The sequence below is a fragment of the Seriola lalandi genome, unplaced genomic scaffold, assembly GCF_002814215.2.
Source record: "Seriola lalandi dorsalis isolate HSWRI2012SDOR001 ecotype SW California unplaced genomic scaffold, Sedor1 jcf7180002053771, whole genome shotgun sequence".
Taxonomy (NCBI): Eukaryota; Metazoa; Chordata; class Actinopteri; order Carangiformes; family Carangidae; genus Seriola; species Seriola lalandi.
In genome coordinates, this window is record NW_019524324.1 from 376,423 (window position 1) to 399,056 (window position 22,634).

General features: G+C 41.5%; 1 protein-coding gene across 2 annotated transcripts in view; it reads left to right on the forward strand.

Moving 5' to 3' along the window:
• Positions 1-22,634, forward strand: part of ago3a (argonaute RISC catalytic component 3a) — a 38,869-nt gene that overhangs the window by 8,121 nt on the left and 8,114 nt on the right. The window contains exons 2-18 of one of the 2 annotated variants that reach the window (XM_023401807.2): positions 6,330-6,501; positions 6,771-6,891; positions 7,152-7,360; positions 8,299-8,435; positions 12,858-12,992; positions 13,182-13,269; positions 13,661-13,808; positions 14,064-14,183; positions 16,623-16,766; positions 17,696-17,829; positions 19,299-19,483; positions 20,023-20,182; positions 20,428-20,518; positions 20,693-20,887; positions 21,105-21,239; positions 21,826-21,927; positions 22,418-22,617. In XM_023401807.2, coding sequence (XP_023257575.1) covers positions 6,330-6,501; positions 6,771-6,891; positions 7,152-7,360; positions 8,299-8,435; positions 12,858-12,992; positions 13,182-13,269; positions 13,661-13,808; positions 14,064-14,183; positions 16,623-16,766; positions 17,696-17,829; positions 19,299-19,483; positions 20,023-20,182; positions 20,428-20,518; positions 20,693-20,887; positions 21,105-21,239; positions 21,826-21,927; positions 22,418-22,617 — 2,476 coding nt within the window. The remainder of the gene's footprint in view (positions 1-6,329; positions 6,502-6,770; positions 6,892-7,151; positions 7,361-8,298; positions 8,436-12,857; positions 12,993-13,181; positions 13,270-13,660; positions 13,809-14,063; positions 14,184-16,622; positions 16,767-17,695; positions 17,830-19,298; positions 19,484-20,022; positions 20,183-20,427; positions 20,519-20,692; positions 20,888-21,104; positions 21,240-21,825; positions 21,928-22,417; positions 22,618-22,634) is intronic. The other variant, XM_023401808.2, reaches the window with a different exon arrangement.

Sequence of the window (22,634 nt, forward strand, 5' to 3'; positions counted from 1 at the left end):
CCAACCGCCCGCTTCACTCCATCTCCACTGAAAATATTTCCCTGTCATGTACACGCCTTCACTCTCACTCTCAGGTTTGTCCTGAGGGTGATGTCAACATTTTTGCATGTTGTTGTGACTGACCAGACCTTCGTCGGCTTGTCAGTATGTGGCTGCCTGCTGGTGTTTATCTGTGGCATCGACTCCCATAGGTGCCAGGTGCAACACTCTTGAGGTTGATGAGGGGACTAGGAGGGAGGAGTCTGACTGTGTGTTATGTGCATCAAACCTTCCTCGCCAGCTATCAGTCTTTCTGTGTGTGTGTGTGTGTGTGTGTGTGTGTGTGTGTGTGTGTGTGTGTGTGTGTGTGTGTGTGTGTAGTTTCTGCCTGCTGTGACTGACGCCATTGTGCCTCGCCACTGAGCACTCGCCCTGTTCCCACAGCTCAGGCCTCTCTGGATTAGAAACACAACAGCTGTATTGTGTGTGTATGTGTGCGTTGGTGTGTGGGCCTGTATGTGTGTGGACATGTGCACTCGTTAGCAGCGTGGCGTTTGTGTAGTGGGGGGAAGGGGGGTGGCTGAGGGGGTTAGCAGGGACTGGATGTCAGCCTAGCTTCTCACTATCCAGTTATTCTGGATCCCAGCCCACTATGTACAGTGTGTCTGTGTTGTGTTGCAAAGCAGCGGAGTGGAACGAGTTCACATTGCTGAGATGTTTCTGCAAAAATATTCATTGCTAAGAAACAGATCACATTTTTTGTTGTGTTTATATAATGTTTATTTTATATGCTTATTCCATGCGCACCATTGCATTGTAGCACTGGTGACTCTCTGGCTGGGTGGTATCACTCAGCTTTGTTTATAGTTAATTAACCAAGGTCAACCCTTGTGCTCACTACACATTTTCCACTGATGCAAAGAACGCATGCAATATTACTGCCTGCTTAGACGATGGTCCTGATGTGACAGCTGAAGAATGGACAAATCTTGAAGAAGAGAATGAAACTTGTAACATTAGTGTTACCAGTTACTCATTACTGTTAATGCATGATTTTGCCAGAGCTGACAATAAACTTTAATAAGCTGCCAGACACAAGTTACATTCAGGCACAATGGCACAGAAAACTAATTTCTAACCTTGATTAGTGTGTTATATATCTCTATGTTGTTCGATTTGAGGTTTGGCTAAACTGCAAAAGGTGCCTGCAGCTCTTCACCTAGCCAGTTGACTTGTGTAAAACTGATCTGCCAACAAAAAGTATGTCCAAATGTAGGGTTGCCAGCTAACCACACAAGCGGCGCACAAGATGAACTCAGTGCACAAGCAGAAAACTGAGGCTGTGTGTTCAGCGAAGTTTTGGCAGTGTGTGGAGAATATTGGGCATGATGAAGGATGGCGGAAAAGTGGATTATGTTGCGGGACTCGTAGGAGTAGTTTTCATACTGTATTTCTGCCATGAAACCATGTTACTGTTGGAGTACAGTGTAAGTGACATAAATTCAAGCTGACCACAGCGGCTGTTCTCTGAAACAGGAAACTACCGACATTTAAGCGCTATCTCTCAAGCCTGCAGGGTGTAAGCATATTAAGTTATAGATTTGGGTTGCCATTTCACTTATAGATTGACTGAAGGAATAATAATATTCATGAACTTGGTTTCATTGAAATGAACAGGAAATTATTTTACCTGTGACTGTGCATCCCTCATATTAATTGATAATTCCAGTTTTTCAGAGGCAGCAAATGGATAGAAATTAATGTTTGATTTGAAGAAAGAACTTTCTCATTGCAGCCTGTTGCTGATAGGATCTTAAAAGGTTGTGCATATCTTCAGTAAACAACAGCCTTTGTAATGATAAACCAACACTAGACCTATATTATAGAATGAATGATTTGCTTCACACTAAAGGGTAACAGAAAAAAGCTACTCTTGCAATAGGCTCAGGAATTGGGTGGCAATTTCCACACTTATCTCAGAGTTTCATTTACACCAAAATACACCAATAGTTCATTTTATTCATGGTCAAGAATGGCTTTCCCACCTTTGTCATCTCTTACTATCTGAATGTACAGGCTCAGGAAATGAGAAACATACTTATAGACAGGGGGAGGAATAAATCTTCTCTCCTCTGTTTGTTAAAGCATGTCCTTCCTGTAATTATCTGAAAGAGCACGCACAAACACGCAGTGCGGCATTTTTCATCTCCACAAGGGGAGGTTTCCTTGAACCCTTACACTCACTCGTACAGAGAGTCAATAAGCCTTTGATGTGTCTGTGTAGATTTGTGTTTGAGTTTTCACTTTGTCATAGCTGAGGGCAACATGTCATCTACCAGCAGAAGAGGGCACCGTATCCCTGACAAGTTCTTGATCAGTTTTCTGTGTTTAGTCTTGCAGTAAGTGGATGTTCCTGTAAACTGATGCAAGCATCTTTTTGTGTAAGGGGTTGTACAGCTTCCCACGAGCCCAGAGAGTGGCTGTTTTGACAGTCAGTGTCTCAGTCATCACATAAAAATAACAATATGTCTTGAACATTTAGTTTTTTTGATCTACCTGCATGTTGATTTGAACAGACACCCCACCCCACCTATCTTGACGGTTAAACCTCCCTCTCTGACCCTCTCGCTCCCGCTTCTTTGGACAGGCACATTTGTTATGTCTGTCTGTGGAGGGAACAGAGACGCGCAGTTTCCAAGAAGTACAGATAGGAAGGAGGTATTTGATGTGTTGCTGAATGATCAGGGTCGGGTTAGCTATTCAGAAAATGCTGCAAAACACATCTGTGTGACATGCCTGTGAGATTGTCAACATCTCAGCATGTTGCCTGCCATGTGCGTGATGTCGATGATCAGATGAGCCCATCTGTGTCGATTTGCGAAGCCAAAGTCCATTTTCTTAAGCTGCTGGTTGAATGGCTTCTACATTCTGGTTTCAAAAAGAAGATCAAACTTCATTAAAGAAAAAATCCTCCAGTGTAAAGAAGTACTTTTTAAAAATTTTTAACCTGTAACATTTCACCAGAGGGAGAGACATTTGTCCTTGGACAGATATGAATAGTATCTTTGTAACCACAATTGCAATGGGAACCTAAATATACCAACTGTCAGGCCTGTCATAATCAGTGGGATTTGCAGGAAGCCAAAAAATGCAGATGCAGGCTTGCCAAATATCATGGTGATGGGGCCATGATGTTTTGATGAGACCCACACAGCTTGTTTTTTTTAATGTCTGTTTGCATCTTGTCAGAATGCCACCAGACTGCGGGTGGTAGGTTAGTTACCTTTTTTTTTTTTTTTTTTTTGAAGGGCTGACCTTGGGGATTGTGCTGTGTCAGGAATAATTTGCTTGTCTGAGTGTAAAAATTTGCAGCAGTTTGTCAACGTGTATGCATCTCTTTTGAAAAACGTCATGGAGCTCGTGCTGTGTTGCCAAAATGCCAACCGTCGCAACTCTGTGTAATGTGGGAAGCACAAACTCATTCTTTCGGTGTGTCTGTGCACAATACCACAGCTACAAATTACTGTATGTCTCTGTGTGTGGGTTTCATACAAAAACACAACCAAGTGGGTGGAATACCAAAACTTATCCCTGGGTTGTGTGTTCATTTTTTTTTTGCTTTAAGTTTTCTTTTTTCTCACTGTAAGACCCGGTCGTTGCAGCTGTAATTCCTCCGTCATTTAGTCCAGAAGCAGGATGCTCCACTGTGTGTTTCTTGGTGGCTCTGTGACTCATACTGAACGGAAGCCAGTACCGAGAGGCAGATGAAAGCTGGAAAACACCAACCCTGCCCACTCTGTAAACCAGCCACTCCCTCATATTCTCCTCCTACTTGCCAACTTCACCAGAACCACCACAGCACCGAAAAAAAATAACAGAAGACCCTCTTGAAGTTTGCATTAGGGACTTGTGTGTGTTCTATCCTGTCCTGGCTTGAATTAGGACAAGTCCTACTCCATTGTAGACAGCCTTATTTCTGTAGCCTTAATGAAGACTTACCAGAATATCTGTCTTCCTTCTTTTCGTTGCTCTTGTCTGTGTGAAATTGGGCTTACCTCACAAGTTTCACCGAGGGCCCCAAAGGAATTACCATGACAAAAGTTTGTGTGCACATAGTTTTGTGTGAGAGGGACAGCCTCGGTAGGAATTCCAGACTTTCCTCTCTTTTTCATCATTTTATCCCAGCAGGCTATTTCAAACACGAGGCATTCACCCTCGATCAACCCTGTTAGCCTCCACTCCTCAGCCCACCAGAGGAGACACAGAAAAAAAAAAAAAAAGGGAGCAGGGCAGAAGATGCATACATCCAAAACATCCCCAGTGTAAACAAACAGGGTTGCTCATGTTGTCTGCTGTTACCTCACAGACGGTTTCTGTTCTGTTTAGGGGAGGGTTTTTTGAACTTCCCCTCAGCAGGGCCCTCAACACCACCATCACCCACACATGTGAGCCTATGAGTCAAATCAGTGATGAATCACACTCGACCATGACTCTCATTTATCAATGACACATTTGGGGCAGTTTTTTTTTTTTTGGTGGAGACTGGAGAGCACCAGGCCTACGGCTGTGGAGACAGAATGAGACAGTTGAATAAAACAGAGGAGAAAAAAAAAGGCCTCTGGGGCTAGAGGAGGGGGGGGCACAAAGAAAGCAACACTTGCCAGGCGAATGGATGTGTCTCATTTTGAGGTTTTGTGTAAAGATGGCTGTTACATAACAAAAGCAAAAAGGCACGATAGCATCATGAGTTTAATCCAGACATTGTATTGGCACGTCAGCAGAGCCATTTGTTCTCTCAAGTGTGATGTGGAGGGCAAGCCTCAGCAGACCCAAAAATAGCACTGACATGAGTGTGGCACATTAAGTTGAACAGAACTCACTGTTTCTGGATCAAAGTGACTCATTTCTAAGACATCTCATGGTTTCGGTTAAGTGTGTGTGTGTGTGTGTGTGTGTGTGTGTGTGTGTGTGTGTGTGTGTGTGTGTGTGTGTGTGTGATACCATATTTTAGAACAAATTTGAGAACCGGGTAACTATAAGCAGATTGCCAAGCACATGTTCTGTTGATAGTACCACTACACAATTAACTGTAATTAATATCACACTGTATTGTCTATATACAATGTCTATTGTAGAACAATCCTTGGAAACGATGTGTGAGCAAAGTTTTTTCTTTTTTGTTGACTGGTTATTATACATTGACTTTTGCTTTCTGGTCCTCAATCAAATCAGAAAACCCTGTCATGAAAAGTGACCAAGATAATTGTCCTCACAGTGTTAGATGTTGATGAAATGTGACTGGAATGTCATTTTTCAGTCATTTCACGTCAGTCATCTTAGAGGGGCTGATCTTTTTATTTCCACCACAGTGAAATTAAACGGCTTTAGTGTAAACCCTGTATAACAGTCACATTATTCAGCTGTTGTGTTGTTGTTTTTTTAGCAACAGTGACAATGTTCATGGCATGATTTGAAAGGCAGAACTGTATCTTGCATCATACTTTTCTTTTTATTTCTATCCAGAATGCTTCATTTATCAAACCATGCACTTCCTGTTTCAGATACTGCACATATGGTCAATGCATTGGAGTAGCGCGTGTGTGTATTTTCAGGGTACACCTTGGTCCCTGTGTAACGTGCAGTTGTTTGCTTTAGAGTTGGTGCACCATGGAACACTCATGCACGTGTCAGGGTGTTTACAGTCGTGGCTGTGTTTTTTTCATCATGGGCGTGTATTGTTCATTTTGAAACTGGTTTTATTCCCCTGATACTTTTATAGCATCTCTGTGCTTTTCTCATTCTATCAGATCAAATCTGAAGTGACAGTTTATTGAGAGTCTGGTTGGTGTGTATGTTTGTGTCGTAAAATGTTTAAAATGTCAAAGTCAGTGTTTATTCCTGGTGTTTCCCCTATATAGCACCTTATCTTGACATTTGGAATTTCACTGTTTATTTTTTTCCACCATCAAGCACCTTGTTACAGTGTCTAACAAACTACTGACAGGGTAGTTTTAAGACAGAGAAATAGTTAATAATAAAATCATTCAGTTTTAACTTTGTATAGCATAGTTAAGTACTTCATAGCAAGGACACCTCAAATTTGGCTATTTAACTGTAACCAAGCTATCTACTCAGGGAGGACATTATAACTTAAAATGTAAATTTAAACTGTTTAAAAAGTAATTTATCAAATATACAAACATGTATGTCTTTGATAAACAAGTATCTGTCAGTAATGTCAGGTCGTTTAATACAACATGACCTTCACACATCCTGTCCCTGAATTACCTGAATCAGATCCACACTAAGCTTTATTTTCATCTATCCTCTCCTCCTTGTGGTCCTCTCAGGAGCCGTTGGGGCCCAGTCCCTATTCTCCATGCCTCGGCGGCCTGGCTATGGCACCATGGGGAAGCCCATCAAGCTGCTGGCCAACTGCTTCCAGGTGGAGATCCCCAAGATGGATGTCTACCTCTACGAGGTGGATATCAAGCCTGACAAGTGTCCACGGCGAGTCAACAGGTAAGATGGACCTTCTACTATCTTAAAAACCTCTCTTACACCCTTTTCTGATACAGTATTTACATTCAGAAATAAGTATTTAGCTAATATCTAATATAGAGCAGCTTGCAGTGAGTGAGCTCACAAGGTTGTAGTATCTTGCCAAAAGTGAAATGGCGGTTGATGGACGCCTGACATATTATTTGGGTGGGTTTTTATGACACTTACATTAATGATAAGACTTACACATGTAGGTACAGTATAACTGAAAGTCTGTGTGTGTTATGCAGGGAGGTGGTTGACTCTATGGTGCAGCACTTCAAGGTGACAATCTTTGGGGATCGCAGGCCGGTCTACGATGGAAAGAAGAGCCTGTATACGGCCAACCCACTGCCTGTGGCACCTACTGGGGTGAGCTGGAAAAAAGAAAAGGACTCATACAAGTGCAGACACAATCATACTGCTTCTCCTCAGCGCCACCGGTGCATGTACACCATGTGTGATGTCTACATACACACAAACAGCAACATGGTGGAGTTTAAGTACATGCACATGGTCTACACTTGCACACTACATAAAACCTTAATAACCACCACTTGAAACCTCCCTTCACTTAGTGATCTAACAGTCTCTTTGCTGTCCCGCCTTCCCTTTTTCTTTTCCCCCCACAGGTGGACCTGGATGTCACTCTACCAGGTGAAGGAGGGAAAGATCGTCCCTTCAAGGTTTCCATCAAATTCGTGTCTCTGGTCAGCTGGCACATGCTCCACGAGGTGCTGACTGGCCGCAGCATGCCCGAGCCTCTGGAGCTGGATAAGCCCATCAGCACCAACCCTGTACACGCAGTGGATGTAGTCCTGCGACACCTGCCCTCAATGAAGTGAGCTGCTGATGTTTTTATTCAGCCTTTTTTTTTTTTTTTTTTATAAAGACTCAGAAGCCTGTGTTCACTCTTTTAATGTCAGTAATGTTAAAGAGAGATCTTTGAATAGTTGAACATGTCAAAGAAACTTCCTATTTATCCTCACCTGCGTGCTGCGTCTTCAGTCACCAAAACTTAAAGTCAAAAGATGAAAAATCAAACACCTTGTAAAAAATGATCTCTCTGATACTCATAGCAAAATATTTGTTTTGTCGTAGTGGCACAAGTATCAGCACTCTGATCTCAACGGAAATCAAACACCGCTTATATTGACTCTCACGAAGCGCCGTACTTGACCTCATATCATCTTCTACTCGATATCACTTTCCTCAGCCCCAGCAAGAGCACAGTTGAATGTAATATCACCAGCACTTTAATGAAAATCTTTTTCAGAGCATTATTAAAAAGTGGTTTTATCGACACCTTTCATTTAGCTCTTCTCGCAGGTGCCGGGAGCCCAGTATTACATTGGCATCTTGACACATTGTCAATGCAGGATTCACTGAGAAAAATCTAGCCCCTGTACAATTATTAATGTGTCTCCTGGGCAGAGTAATAAGAGGCTGATGGATCCAGGCAGTGTCACCACCCTCTTATTTCACTGATCTAGTTTCAGGCCATATTGAGGAGCAGCTGAATGTGAGACTATATAGCACATATTAACCCAGATTCTTAGTTCAGGATTTGTCAACTAGGCGTACATGTCCTGTCATCTCCCTGCACCCTTTCCTATTTGCCCCATGTTCTCCCCCTTTTCTTCATGTCTTTATTTCATGACTTTGATCATTCTCACCTCGCTGTTGTCTTTTATCTCTTCACTCTTTTTGCTCTTTTTTTTTTTTTTTTTTTTTTTTTTTTTTTTTTTTTTTTAATAATTGCTACTTTTCTCCATCAAGGTACACTCCGGTGGGTCGATCCTTCTTCTCAGCTCCAGAGGGCTATGACCATCCTCTGGGAGGTGGGAGGGAGGTTTGGTTTGGCTTCCATCAGTCTGTGCGGCCCGCTATGTGGAAGATGATGCTTAACATTGATGGTGAGAACCAAATGTCATTGTTTGCCTTGCTTTGATTTCGCTGTGATTGTAGTAGCTCACCCGAGGTTCAATATGGCCTCACAGCTTTAACAAGATGAATACAACAGTTGTTTCTATTGCTTACAGTCTGGCACACAATAAGATCTATGTTGGGTAATAACAGGAGTCCATACTTCAAAATATGCAGAGCTGTACTAGTTTCACACTATACCAGTTTTCTTTGTGATTCAGAAAAATAAAAATAAAACTGTCTTCTCCTGTACAGTCATGCAGAAATTGTTTGCTCTGTTCCTATGTCACAGCTGGGGAAATGAGATTTTAATAATTAAACAGATAGATTAGAATGACATGGAGCCTCCACGATACAAGCTATTTTTAGAGGTGCGTGCATGAGCAATTTACTTTCAGTGATGTTACGTTTGAGGAAATTGAATAGCTTTGTTTAACATAAATTTAATGTGACCGTGTCATACTCATGAGCAGGTTATTTCAATGGAACTGAATGAAGTTTGCAGGATGCTATATGAAGCAGCAGATATATTTACTTTTCATTTTCGTCTTCTTTTTTTTTCTTATCAAATCAAACTTGAAACTTTACATTCTGTAGTTTTACTTGGTGATGATGTTTCTTCTCCTCTGCCATCACAAGTTATTTAGTTATCCACCAACAGATTGAATTTTTCACAATGGTGCCAGTTCTGCTGGATGAGAACCAGTTTATCGGATACAAATTGAATGGTTCGAGATCTAGTTTGATAATTGGCTCCAGTCAGTTGTCCCCTTGTCAGCAGAAAAACTCAGTTTGATGACCGGGAATACTGAGCTAAAATTTCAATCTGTTATTATTTGTGTAAAATATGTTACTGAAAGGGTGGTAGAGAATGTGTTTTGCCATATGCACACTGTAGGAGGTTGTGTGTGTGTGTGTGTGTGTGTGTGTGTGTGTGTGTGTGTGTGTGTGTGTGTGTGTGTGTGTGTGTGTGTTAGTGTTAGGAGCTTGGAGGAAGGTAGCTCTTGGCTGGATGGGAACTGACTGGTTGCTGTGGAGACAGAGGGTAGCTTGTGAGAGTGTGTTGTTGTGCCTGCATGAGTTAGACGGGTGGGTGTTGCTGGGGTCAGGAGGGTAGATGTGTGGAGCATTTCCTTGAGACAGCTTTTGTTTTGCTTCAAGTGCTTGAAGCCTTTCTATTTGAGTGTTTCCCTCTCTACACTCTGATTCTCTCTTTGTCTCATTTTCCCGCCCTCTCATCCTTGGAAATCAATTGGTCACCTCAAGTCTCTTGTCTACTCTGCAACAGCAAACTAGAATGGCCAGTGTTTGCAAAGCATTTGTTTTCTGACTCTTCAGCATGGCATCGTGTACTGCAAATGCAACAAACTCCGCTCCCCGCACTAATTTTCACAAAGATCAAAGGCGCATATACCAAATAATTGTAATTACAGAGTCCTTTCTATTTTACACTTACATGACTGACTCAGAGACACTTCCACACACAGAGAAGTGGAAACACAATGCGTGGGCAGGATAATTAGAAGTGACGCCACTTCCTGTCAGTGTGTACGATGCAGTCATCTGCCTCCTTGTCACGATGTACGCTTGCAGTGCTTTCGTCAAACATATTGTCAGAGGAGGGCTTCTTACGTCACAGCAGCTGAGCCAGGTTATTTGTTAACAACCTCCTCAACCTCAACACCAGACTCTCTTCATCCTTATATGCCCATTTTTGAGTTTATTTGGATCTTCTTTGTTCTGTTTGCAGTCTCACCTGTCATATTTTAATTTTTTCTGTGCTTCACTCTTTCCATTTATTGAGATAAAGCATTATATCAGAACAGAGGGAACCTTACTACATCTGACAGTGTGAGATTCTCCACAGACCACAGACATTGCATGGCATGAATTGCACTTTCTGTGTTCAGTCAGTGTTCCCACTACATTTATTTTGCATTGTGGGCTGACTAGACAAACATAATGTGAAAAGCCTTTATAAGAGATTCATAATAGCTACATTGTATTCCATCCCTGTGTTACAGTTCATCTGGTATTCAGATTGCTTTTGTTACTTGAAGGTCGGCATCATTTTGTTGCGTGAGTATTTCAAAGTAACCGCCTGTTTGAACATATGGACTTATGGAGGAATTTTAAACTGCGGAAAAGTGTTAAAGAACCTTTTTGTGGTTGTAAACAATGATGGCGTGTTTTGTGGGTGGAGCCAAACTGGTGGTAGAAAGTGACAGTTAGCGGCGTCAGGTGTCCATTTACACTAGAGGGACATCATTACACTAATAAAAAAAACCCTTTGCAATGGCTGCTTTTTAAGGTTGAGCTGTTTGTCAGAATGGGAAGGACAGATACAGCAAACGTATCAGAGCCCTGCATGTCGAAAGATATGTCCAAGAGAGAGGTCAAGCCAGCACCCATGAGTCAGATCAATTTCAGCAAGCCAAAGAGAACAGCCGGCCAGCTCAAAGACATTCCTAGGAAAAGTGACAAGCTTCTTGTGAAAGGCTTGAACATAAATTGATTTCAGTGTTATTAAGTTCATATTCAGTCATATTTATCATCAGTGAAAATATACAGCTAATTGTTTTGCTTTTGAAAACACTACAAGGGCATTTATCTGGACATGAAGTGATTGTTGAGGAGAGGTCTTAAATGTGCAGTTTCAAATGAAACATATAAGACATATAACTAACGATCTAAGGGAGCTGAGAGGCCTTGCACTTACTGCAGCTATTCTCACCAGTTACGGACCTCAGTGACACAAATACTGCATCTGAATTAGACACAAACAAACCTACCAGTGCCACTTAGATCTGTTTACAACAAACAGCTAAAGGGCCTCCCAGCACATGTTCTAAAGGAGAAGTCTTGAGATGTTTCAGAGACTTAGAAAGAAGCTTACTTCAGATCATTGTGAAACCCTTGAGCTTACTACCAGGGAACAATCAAAACGCAGAGCCTGGCACACGCACAGAGAGAGCAGAATTACAGCCATGAACTTCTACCATTTGTGTAAGCTGGAGAGCCTATAGACATTGACATTAAAAACATCATGCATTATGATAAGACAGAAGATCTACGTGCACCAGTTGCACTCTGGGGGAGAGAAATGGAAGTTAGCTGGACTCTCTAGTCTTGTTCACCCAGACCACTTACATCTTTGTGCATCACCTGATGGGATTGTGGATTGCTATTTATGTTGGGGGAAGGGAACACTAGAGATTAAGTGCACATATGAATACAGAGAGGGCCTGACCAGATGTAATGAAGACCCACAGCTGTGCCTTGACAGATGTGCAGCTGAAGAGGAACCACTCCCACTGTTACCAAGTCCAGGTGCAGATTTTTGTGCATGATGTCCACTTCAGTGACTTTGTAGTTTGGACCAAACGGGTCATGGTCATCAATTGTATTGTGAGAGATGAAGACTTACTCCTGAGAGTCATGTCCAAGGCTGAACAACTATTCATCATCTATCTTCTGCCAGAGCTGTTTAGGCATTTCTCCTGAGATTAGCATTTCCTGTTTCCTATGGTTTGGAGCCAGTTTCTTAAAATATTGGAGATGACAGTATCTGTTACATTAAACCTAAAGGCAACGTCCTTATTGTTTACGGCCAAATACAGTTTCAGTAACACATCTAACAGATGGTCTTCCAGGCTCAAAGTTCCTCGTATCACGACTACTGTCTCTCAGTTTTGATAGCAACCATTCAAGAAGGTTACCTGTTTATTATTCGGAGCTTTCATACACAGACTCTGCCTTGAATAAGTGAACAATGTGAGAACAAAGTCTGGACTCCCTGAATCCATGGAGGTCTCCCCTGTAAAACATCCTCAGTCATTACATTGTGACACCAGTGATATTGTGTGGTGAAGTCATAGTATAAAGCAAATATCACAGATTCAGATTCATTCATCAAATGCTTGTTTATATACTGAGTGATGTTATAACTAAACTGTCTATGAACAATTTGGTTTGTTTACATGCTACTTCTGCTTTCAAGCTAATGTTGCTAACATTGTTCAATGGTGTTTACTGTTATGAAACAGCCTATGAAGAATGTCAGCTTTGTGATCGTTGCTGTTACTAATGTATTGTTACTTACTGCATTGTTGACTTTTCTCCGCTGTTTTTTCTGCCACCACAATGTGCGCACAACTCAGGTGACGAAACTGTGACGTCTCCAAAGTCTTCTAATGGGAACCGCCAGAACCGTCTTTGATTTTCCCTCACAGTCTGAGTCTTGTGTAATGCCAAAACAAAGTGCCCAGTAACCTATGTCATGCTATCAAAAATATTTAGCTTAGATGTAACTGCAGCCAGTGGTGTAACATTGTTAGATTACAGAATCAAGTTGTTGTTATTCAATTTTTTTTTTTGTGTTAAATGACTCTCGTCTTTGCTTTATCTTGCAGTGTCTGCCACCGCTTTCTACAAGGCCCAGCCTGTCATCCAGTTCATGTGTGAAGTGCTGGACATCCACAACATAGACGAGCAGCCTCGCCCTCTCACAGACTCACACCGGGTCAAATTCACCAAAGAAATCAAAGGTGAAGCCCGGGGGGGGGGGTTGTCAAGTGTACCTGCATGTGAGATAGATAGTTAAAACAGATAAATAAAAAATAAAAATGCATCATGTGTGCTGAAACAGGAACAAGGAAAAGGGAAAGCATATGTCGTATCAAATCACATAGAAACACACTCTTAATGCTAATCCAACACTTCATGTTATTCACCAGGTTTGAAGGTGGAGGTGACGCACTGTGGAACCATGCGGAGGAAGTACCGCGTCTGCAACGTGACCCGTCGGCCTGCCAGCCATCAAACGTGAGTCAGCCTTCTGGGTGGGAGAGGGAACAGGAGACTCTGGGCGGAGTGTGTGGATAGGTTGGGGGCAGGGAGCACAGACCACAGAGGATGTGATCACCAGTTCACCACCAAACAAACCAGATAATGGTTGACTCATCTGACAACCATGCGGTCAAAATTAGTCATTCATTAGTGAAGTAGTGTGGATGTTGATCTTCCTTGCTGATATTCCTTTTAAATCACGATACAGACATCAAAAGGAATGGTCCCTATCTGTGGCAATGTCCCATGTAGCTGTTAGAATGCTATGGGTAATGATATTAAATGATATTTATTTAATGATTGCGAGCTTTGAAGGTAGGTGACTACGAGACTGGGTATTCACATTGAATATGTTTTCTCTTTGTAGGTTCCCTCTACAGTTGGAAAATGGCCAGACTGTAGAGCGTACTGTAGCCCAGTACTTCAGGGAGAAGTACAACCTGCAGCTTAAGTATCCACATTTGCCCTGTCTACAGGTGGGCCAGGAGCAAAAACACACCTACCTGCCCCTGGAGGTGAGATAAACCACTTCTCAGTTATTTCTCTTTGTTATGAGGTCTTATATTAAACATAACTCCAAACTTGATGAAATCTGCAGTGTACTGGGCGACTCCCAGGTGTGCCTGTATTTCAATTCTATAAATATTAAGCAGGGCGGCTGAAGAAAAAGCTTTTCCCAGAGAAATCTTTTGCTGGCTAAATAACAACTGAAATGATTAAAAATGCATGTCCCAAGCTTGGTTCAAACTTTTGCCTTTGTTTCCTTGTAGGTGTGTAACATTGTAGCTGGTCAACGATGCATCAAGAAGCTGACAGATAATCAGACCTCCACTATGATCAAAGCCACAGCTCGCTCTGCGCCAGACAGGCAGGAGGAGATCAGCAGGCTGGTGAGTTGTAGAGAGAACTGCTGAATCAAGGTCTCTTCTATCACTGTCACAGACACCATGTATAAATACTCAAATGACATTAAGTGATATTGGTCACACTTTATCTTACAGGTCTGTTATTTGCTAATGATTTCTTGAACGTTTCCTGGAAAGACCTAGTCTCTGATCACAGGAAAGGTAGACACAAAGTTCTGAGATTGTTATTTTAGTTAGTTCAATTAGTTGTGCTAAGTTTATTATTGACTTCCAGATGAATTTCCATGAAAGAATTTGCTCAATATAAACCAGAGTGATTATTTATTACTCATCCATTTATTATTGGAAACTTTATACTTCATTCATGCTGACCTGCTGTTTTTGGACACATCTCACATTTTGCATGTTTAGCTCACCTGCTGTCCTCTGAATAAAAATCTCAAGGTTATGCTAGCTTCACATTTCTAAATAACTGCAAGTGTACCAACTGAACAATCTCTATTTTTACCTGTAGTTAGTACCAAATTATATGGTTCTTTCTTGGGAACTTCTTAGGCAATTACTCGGAAATAAATTGGAATTTACAGACCCGTGAAATAAAGCATTACTGGTGGTATTTGTTGATCAATAGCCTGTCTTTTAATACTAATAAGTCGCTGATTATTCCTTCAGCATCAACATACTATAAATTTAAATTTAATTTTTGCTTTTGAATGAAAATGCTTTTGAAAATCCATTAAGTATTATACTTATAAATGGTCATATTAAGTATTTTTTCACAGATGTTAAAATATAGTAAGTTGCAGAAAACAAAAAAAGCAATACCATTTGTGAACCTGTTTTTTCAAGTGAAATTTGCTTATCAAGCAGAGTGTCATTTAATGCTGTGGATTTAGATTAGGTTTAGATTACGTTTGAAGAGTACACCACAATGGTTTTATGAAGGGCTTGTGTTGCTGGGCTTGTCAACAGCTGGTTGCCATGCGGCTCCTCATAATATCAAATTGCTTGTTTTGTAATCACCTCATCCAGATTCCCATTTTATATCATTAACAGAGGCATGTCTGCGTGCTTGTCCATCGCATTTGACAGTTACAAGGCAGGTCTACGTAGGGTCAACAAAACGAGTCTTAACGACTTGTCACGTGTGTGAGGCTGCTGCAGTGTCGGCAGCGTATTGTTTATGGAGAGACTGATGGACTGTACACTGACTGTCTCCGCCATCAGATTAGCAATGCACATTTGGTACCTGTTGTTACTGTATTACCACGTCTCCCTATCTCTTCACCCAGGGGTAAAATGACTGGACTTGCTCACAGGAAATCATTGTAGACATCACTGTGGTGGTGTTTTCATTTAGATGCACTGTTGCTTGAAACTGACAAGGCAGTGTGGGTGGAATAGCAGAGGCTGGGAGGCAGCAAAGGATAAAACACGCAGATAAGCTTTGTCTGTCAGAACTACATAATGAATTCTATAATGTATTTGGATATCTAGCCAGCTGGGCTAATCATGTACCCTGTGCTTGCAGTCATGTTAGATTAGGGTGCAGACACCTGACATTCTGTGTCATGTCACCAATTTGTCATTACATTTTTCCTATCCAGCAACATACTAGACAATCATGAAAACAATAAAAATGGTGACTGCAAAAGAGAATCCGGATAAAAAGAATGTATAAAAAGGAAACTATTACCCATACGTACACCAGAGAGTACAGAAAAACAATGGCTCATTAGGATAATAAGCAAAGGCTGAAAAACCATGACAGCATAAGAACTTGGCACAGCAGCAAGCATTGTAGAGATCACATTTTCTAATATAATGCTCACTGAACTACTGCTGCACTTTGGCCCCATTCTCAAGAGAAATCACAGCTGCGTCACCAAATACAAATTTTGTCCTACTCTACAGAATCTGAGAAATAATTGTTTACACTGGTTATTCACAACAGCTCAATAAAATGTAGCTGGTGTAAAGGAACAGTTGACTTTTGTTGACCTTTATATATTGTGTACTATCTTAGTTTAGCAAGACTGGAAACAGGGAGGAACAGCTAGCCTGCCATGGTTTTACACTTTGTTTTTTGTATGGATTAATCAAATGAGATATATTCATTGGTGTGCCTTAGAGGCGCTTGTATTAAGGTTTTGTTAACTACAGACTGAGCCATGCTAAGCAAAGTTAACCAACTGCTGGCTGTAAGCTGATACTAACGGACAGATATGAGAGTGTTCCCATCTAACTCTGGGCAAGAAAGCAATTAAGCTTTTTTCCAATAATGTCGAACTCTTCCTGTTACTAAAACAAACCACAATGAGAGTGATCAGGTAAAGGAGACTCCAGCAGAGCACATGACTCTGTACTACAACCTTTCAGCATTGCAGTGGTCTTTACTCATGGCTGTTATTAACAATGGTAGCCTGACGCTGTGTCCATTTTTCTCTCCGTGCTTTCTTGCAGGTGCGTAGTGCCAACTACGAGGCAGACCCATTTGTGCAGGAATTCCAGTTCAAGGTGCGCGACGAGATGGCCCACGTGACGGGGCGAGTGCTACCCGCCCCCATGCTGCAGTACGGCGGCAGGGTGAGCACAGAGCACTTTATGGTACCCTTCCTTTAAATCACGCCCATTCTCTCTGTTTGTCTGACACGCTCTCCCCTTCGTCAGCCTTTACTCCACTGTCTCTAAGGGGAACTAACTCACTGGCTTCTGTTTGAACTTCATGGTGTCAGTCTTTTCAGCTTATTTTTTGTGGTTAAGTCTCAATAGTGCAAATTTGGATTCCACCTTAAAAATGAAAATAAACAGGGCAGGAAAATCTTTGTCGATCTGCAACAAGGGTTATTTTAAAAAAAAAATCATATAGGTCATCAATAGCTTCTGAACTAACTTTGCCTAATGTTAATCTTCATCTTTGAACTTAATAAGGGGTGGCTTTAAGAAGTTTCCAAAAGAAGCAGCTTATTGAGACTGAACCGCAGTGTTTATTAACATCTGTCTGTTTATCCTCTCTGAGGAGACACACCTTTATTATTGTACATTTCATGTGTGTATTACACAGAACTATGATGCCATTATGCAGACTACGCTGACCATGACACACATCCTACATACCACAGAGTCCATCACAAGTGCATTACACTAGCTTCACAATAACATTCAAGGTTCACATCAAAACCACCTGATGATATTTTGTTATTTGTCTTGAAAGTTAAATGTTTCTCTGGTGAGAACTGAGCCTTTTCGCAAATGCATGTGTCTTCGAGTGATTTTTTTTTTTTTTTTTCCAGAGTGAATTTGTGTTTATAAAAAAAAAAAGAAAAAGAAAAAAAAGAGTGTTAATATATTCTGGTGTGGATGAAGACTGTGTGTGATTCCGTTTGGTTTTCAGAAAAATAAAAGTGTGTATGTGAGTATGTGCACACTAGTTTGTGCCTACTGGAGTGTGAGGTCTGTACGAACAGTATGAATGTGAATGAATGTTTGCCCACATGATCATGAGAACATGTGGTGAGACTGCGATGTTGTTTCAGAACCGCACTGTAGCGACGCCCAGCCACGGGGTGTGGGACATGAGAGGGAAGCAGTTCCACACCGGGGTGGAGATCAAGATGTGGGCCATTGCCTGCTTCGCCACACAGAGGCAGTGTCGGGAAGAAATCCTAAAGTATGATCATTTGCTTATGTGTTCTTTTCCTGTGATGTTTTCCCGCAGTCCTCTGAGATTCTGTTATCACTGTGCATGCAGTGACGAGTGTATTCATGACAGTTTAAAGGACATATATTATGTTACTATTCAAACCACTTACCAGTTTTGCCTTTCTCACTGTAGAAATGTTGGAGATGATATTGTTTGTGTATTTTTGTCTCCATAACTTATAATCTGGTTTGTATTGACTATTTCAGTTTCAAATTATAACTAAAAAAGGTAGTATCTATTATCTCAGCAGTTTGCAGATGGCTGTGGTGTTTCTGCAGCCAGCATTAGGATTTTGTTTTATAAAGTATATTTAAAAAATTAATCCTAAAACCTAGCATTGTTATTTTATAAATCAAAAGAAAGAATTTTAACACCTAGATGGGAAAATGCAATACCTGTACAACAACTCAAGCTGCAATTTCAAGCACTCAGGCAAGATTTCTAAACTGCAGGGGTTATGTGACATTATGTTAATATGGATGTTAACATAGTAAATACTAAACATTATTTAGATTTTTGGCGTTTTTGGATGATAAATATGGGTAAATAGTTAAATAGATATATTTAAAATTGAAAACTTTCATAATTTAACCTGTTATAGAGTATTTATGCTGTTTGCTCATTTTCCAATCCAATTTTATTTATAAAGCACTTTTTAAAAACAACACTGTTGACCAAAGTGCTGTACAATAACAATGAAATACAAAAAAGACATAAACACAAGCAAAAAATCTCACATTAAAAGTACAAAAAAGACATAAAACATGTAAAAACAACAACAGTTAACCAATAAAAAGGCAACATCCCAGACTGTGTCAAAAGCCGAGGAAAAGAGGTGCGTTTTAAGAAGAGATTTAAAAACAGGCAGTGAGGCGGCCTGCCTAACGTGTAAAGGCAACTCCTTCCAGAGTTTGGGAGCCGCGGCTGCATATGCCCGATCCCCTCTGAGTTTCAGAGTCTCACCTGGTGTTCGGGGGCCACTAAGAGCAGCTGATCAGTGGACCTGAGAGACCACATACAGTTGAAGCAGGTCAGAGAGATAGGATGGAGCAAGACCATTCAGGGATTTATAGGCGAACAGAAGAATTTGTAAATTGATTCTGAAGTGCACAGGGAGCCAATGGAGCGAGGCTAGAATGGGGGAAATGTGCTCTCGCTTTTGTGCTCCAATTAAAAGGCAGCATTTTGAACCAACTGCAAACATGAGAGGGAAGCCTGGCTAACCCCAACATAAAGAGCATTGCTGTAGTCCAAACGAGTTGTAATAAAGGCACGTTTCACCTTTTCAAAGTCCTGCCTTGACAGAACAAACTTTACCTTGAATAACTGCCTCAATTGAAAAGAGCTTTTACAACAGAGCTGATCTGATTTTGCATTTACCATGAGCTTCTCTCGCATCATTCTCCTGACCGTTTAACCTTTCCTTCCTCATGTAGGGGTTTCACAGACCAGCTACGTAAAATCTCTAAGGATGCTGGGATGCCCATCCAAGGCCAGCCATGTTTCTGTAAATACGCCCAGGGAGCAGACAGTGTGGAGCCCATGTTCAGACACCTGAAAAACACCTACGCCGGACTACAGCTCATCATCGTCATCCTGCCGGGAAAGACTCCTGTCTACGGTTAGAAAAAGGCTTAAAAATAAATATTATATTAGGGTCCAGAGATATGCTTGTGGTCAAGATTGTGTGGAAACACTAATGCTATTCTGGGACTGAGTGCTGGTGCAGTATTCTCTCCTCCTCGGCTTCCCAAATGTATTGTCAGTGAGTGTGCTGCACACTCTATTAAAAAAGTATTCTTTCCTTTGTATTACATATTTTTAATGTTTTGTATGTTTTTTTATCAGACTGTGAGTCTGAGAGAAAGTCCCAAATCTCAAAGTGTTTGCATGTATGACTTCTCTGTTGTATCTTTTATACTTAACAATGTTTGAATTTCTTTCACACTTGTGTCTTGTAAAGCTTTGAATTGGATTACTGAGCATGAGGTGAATAGTATTCCACTGCTTTCCCAAATCTCCATTTTGAGGGCTAGATTTTGAAAAGGGACATAATGTGTTTGTACTGCATTTACAAGGATAACATATTTTAAAATTTTAAATATGCTTACTTTTATTTATTTATTTTTTTGACGCTCACTTTTTTTCAAACACCCATAGCGGAGGTAAAGCGTGTGGGAGACACCCTCTTGGGCATGGCCACCCAGTGTGTTCAGGTGAAGAACGTGGTGAAGACGTCACCTCAGACCCTCTCCAACCTCTGCCTCAAGATCAACGTGAAGCTGGGAGGCATCAACAACATCCTGGTGCCTCATCAGCGGTCAGTCATGCTCTCCCTCTCCTCATGAATGGCAATGCCCTCGTAATGCTTGTTTAAAATGGCTTCTAACCATTTAAAAAAAAAAAATCTGTTTTGTGTTATTATATAAATATCTGTTACATACATGAGAATTTGTCCTGGTGATATTTGCACGGATGCCATAGTAATACATAAGCTACCAAGAAAGAAGACAGTTTATTTTATTGGTATAATTAATGTCTTTGCTCTCTTTCCTCAATCAATAGACCCTCAGTGTTTCAGCAGCCAGTTATCTTCTTGGGAGCAGATGTCACACATCCACCTGCTGGAGATGGGAAGAAGCCTTCAATTGCAGCAGTGAGTTTTTTTTCTTCATTTTCCACCTGACATTTTCTCCTGATTGGCATTTCTCTCTGAGTTCTCATCTCTCTTACTCCTTCATGCACTCCTCCACCACCCCCTGCAATCTATCACAACCACCCGCTCACTCATGCTACTTGTGGCCCTCTCCTCTCTCTCCCTGTGTTTCAGGTGGTAGGCAGTATGGACGCCCACCCCAGCAGGTACTGTGCCACTGTGCGGGTCCAGAGGCCCAGGCAGGAGGTCATCCAGGACCTGGCGTCCATGGTGCGGGAGTTGCTCATCCAGTTCTACAAGTCAACCCGCTACAAGCCCACCAGGATCATTTTCTACAGGGATGGAGTTTCGGAAGGCCAGTTCAGACAGGTCAGTTCTTACTTTATTTAGGTCTTTCACCAAAAAGATTGGTCGGAGTCCGAAGGAGGAAGCTGGAGGCAAAATTCTCCTTACTCTGTTTTTGAGTCATAATCCATATGTTTTAGATATGTCAGTACATTTGGGTAATGTTTATCTCTCTGTAGCTGATGGATACTGGTGAGGATGTGTGTGCGAGGCTGTGAATCTTTTTTTGCGGCTTCCTCAGGTGCTGTATTATGAGCTGCTGGCCATTCGTGAGGCCTGTATCAGCCTGGAGAAGGAGTACCAGCCAGGCATCACCTACATTGTTGTGCAAAAACGCCACCATACACGCCTCTTCTGTGCTGACCGCAACGAAAGAGTGAGTCCCCACCACACACAAACGCACACACTATTATTATGACACAGCGGCGGTGCGCATTAAAGTCAGTACAGTGTGTTATGTTTGAGTCCATATACTTTATTATGCTCTGCCAGCATGTTAAGTACTTGAAATGGGCCTCCTTAATTACCTTGTGTTGTCAATTGGACTATTCACCCTCCTAACCCCTGTAATTACATTCGATTAAAGAATTAGGGCCCAGTGCAAACCGAGAGCTCTGGAGTGGCACTCAAGGCCCCTAGAGTAAGACTGCACTAGTAACAACCTTATTTTCAGTGCACGCACTCTCATACGGAGCATTATGCTCTCCGGGCCATTAAGCTTTTAATTGGTTGGTTGGGAGCACTTGGTAAACCTTTGCCTGGGTCAATCCATCAACTAGTTGTTTTTTCAACAATTACAATTTTTACTTCCTGGCCTCATTTTTATGCTTTAAAAGCTTTGTTTTCCCTTGTTCTTTTCCTGCATCTTCCAATTTTTTTTTCTAGTTGTTTTTATTTTGATGGTGCAACAGAAAAACAGGGCATTAGTAGGGACTAACTGACCTTAACTTTGCTTTTGTCAGGTTGGACGTAGTGGAAACATTCCTGCTGGTACTACCGTGGATACGGACATCACACATCCCTACGAATTTGACTTTTACCTCTGCAGTCACGCTGGAATACAGGTCAGACCAACCTCTTGTCTTCTCTACCCAGCCTGCGACCTTTTACAGCAGTGTTTCATCACACTCTCCTCCGCTCAAATCTTAACGTCTGGAGACCGTGTGCTTTTGCGGATCCATGCATTTTTTCAAATAGATAGTAACAGAATTCAGAAATAAAATAGACACAAGAGAATAGAAGTAATATCTCACTAAAGATCCTTAGGAACTGGAGATATACCCCTGCCTTTTTCACCAAGGTGCTGTCATTGTTCTTGTCCATAAGATGTTATGTGCTCATGTTATTTACACATGAAGGTTTAATTGTTTGACTGTTGTCATTTTATTTTTATACACTTGTCTCAGTGTATTTGTGTGATGTGTTTATTTTTTGTTTTATGTGAGCTCACCAAAGTAGATTGCTATCAATTGTATTAAAATGGAAATGAAGCACTGAATCTTGAATCTGAGTCCAATAATAATATAATTGCATCATTTAATTGTTTTCTTCCAGGGCACCAGTCGACCCTCCCACTACCATGTACTGTGGGACGACAATTGTTTTACCGCTGATGAGTTCCAGCTGCTCACCTACCAGTTGTGCCACACATACGTGCGCTGTACCCGCTCAGTCTCCATCCCTGCGCCAGCCTACTACGCCCACCTGGTGGCTTTCCGCGCCCGCTACCATCTGGTGGACAAAGAACATGACAGGTAAGGAGATCAGAGTG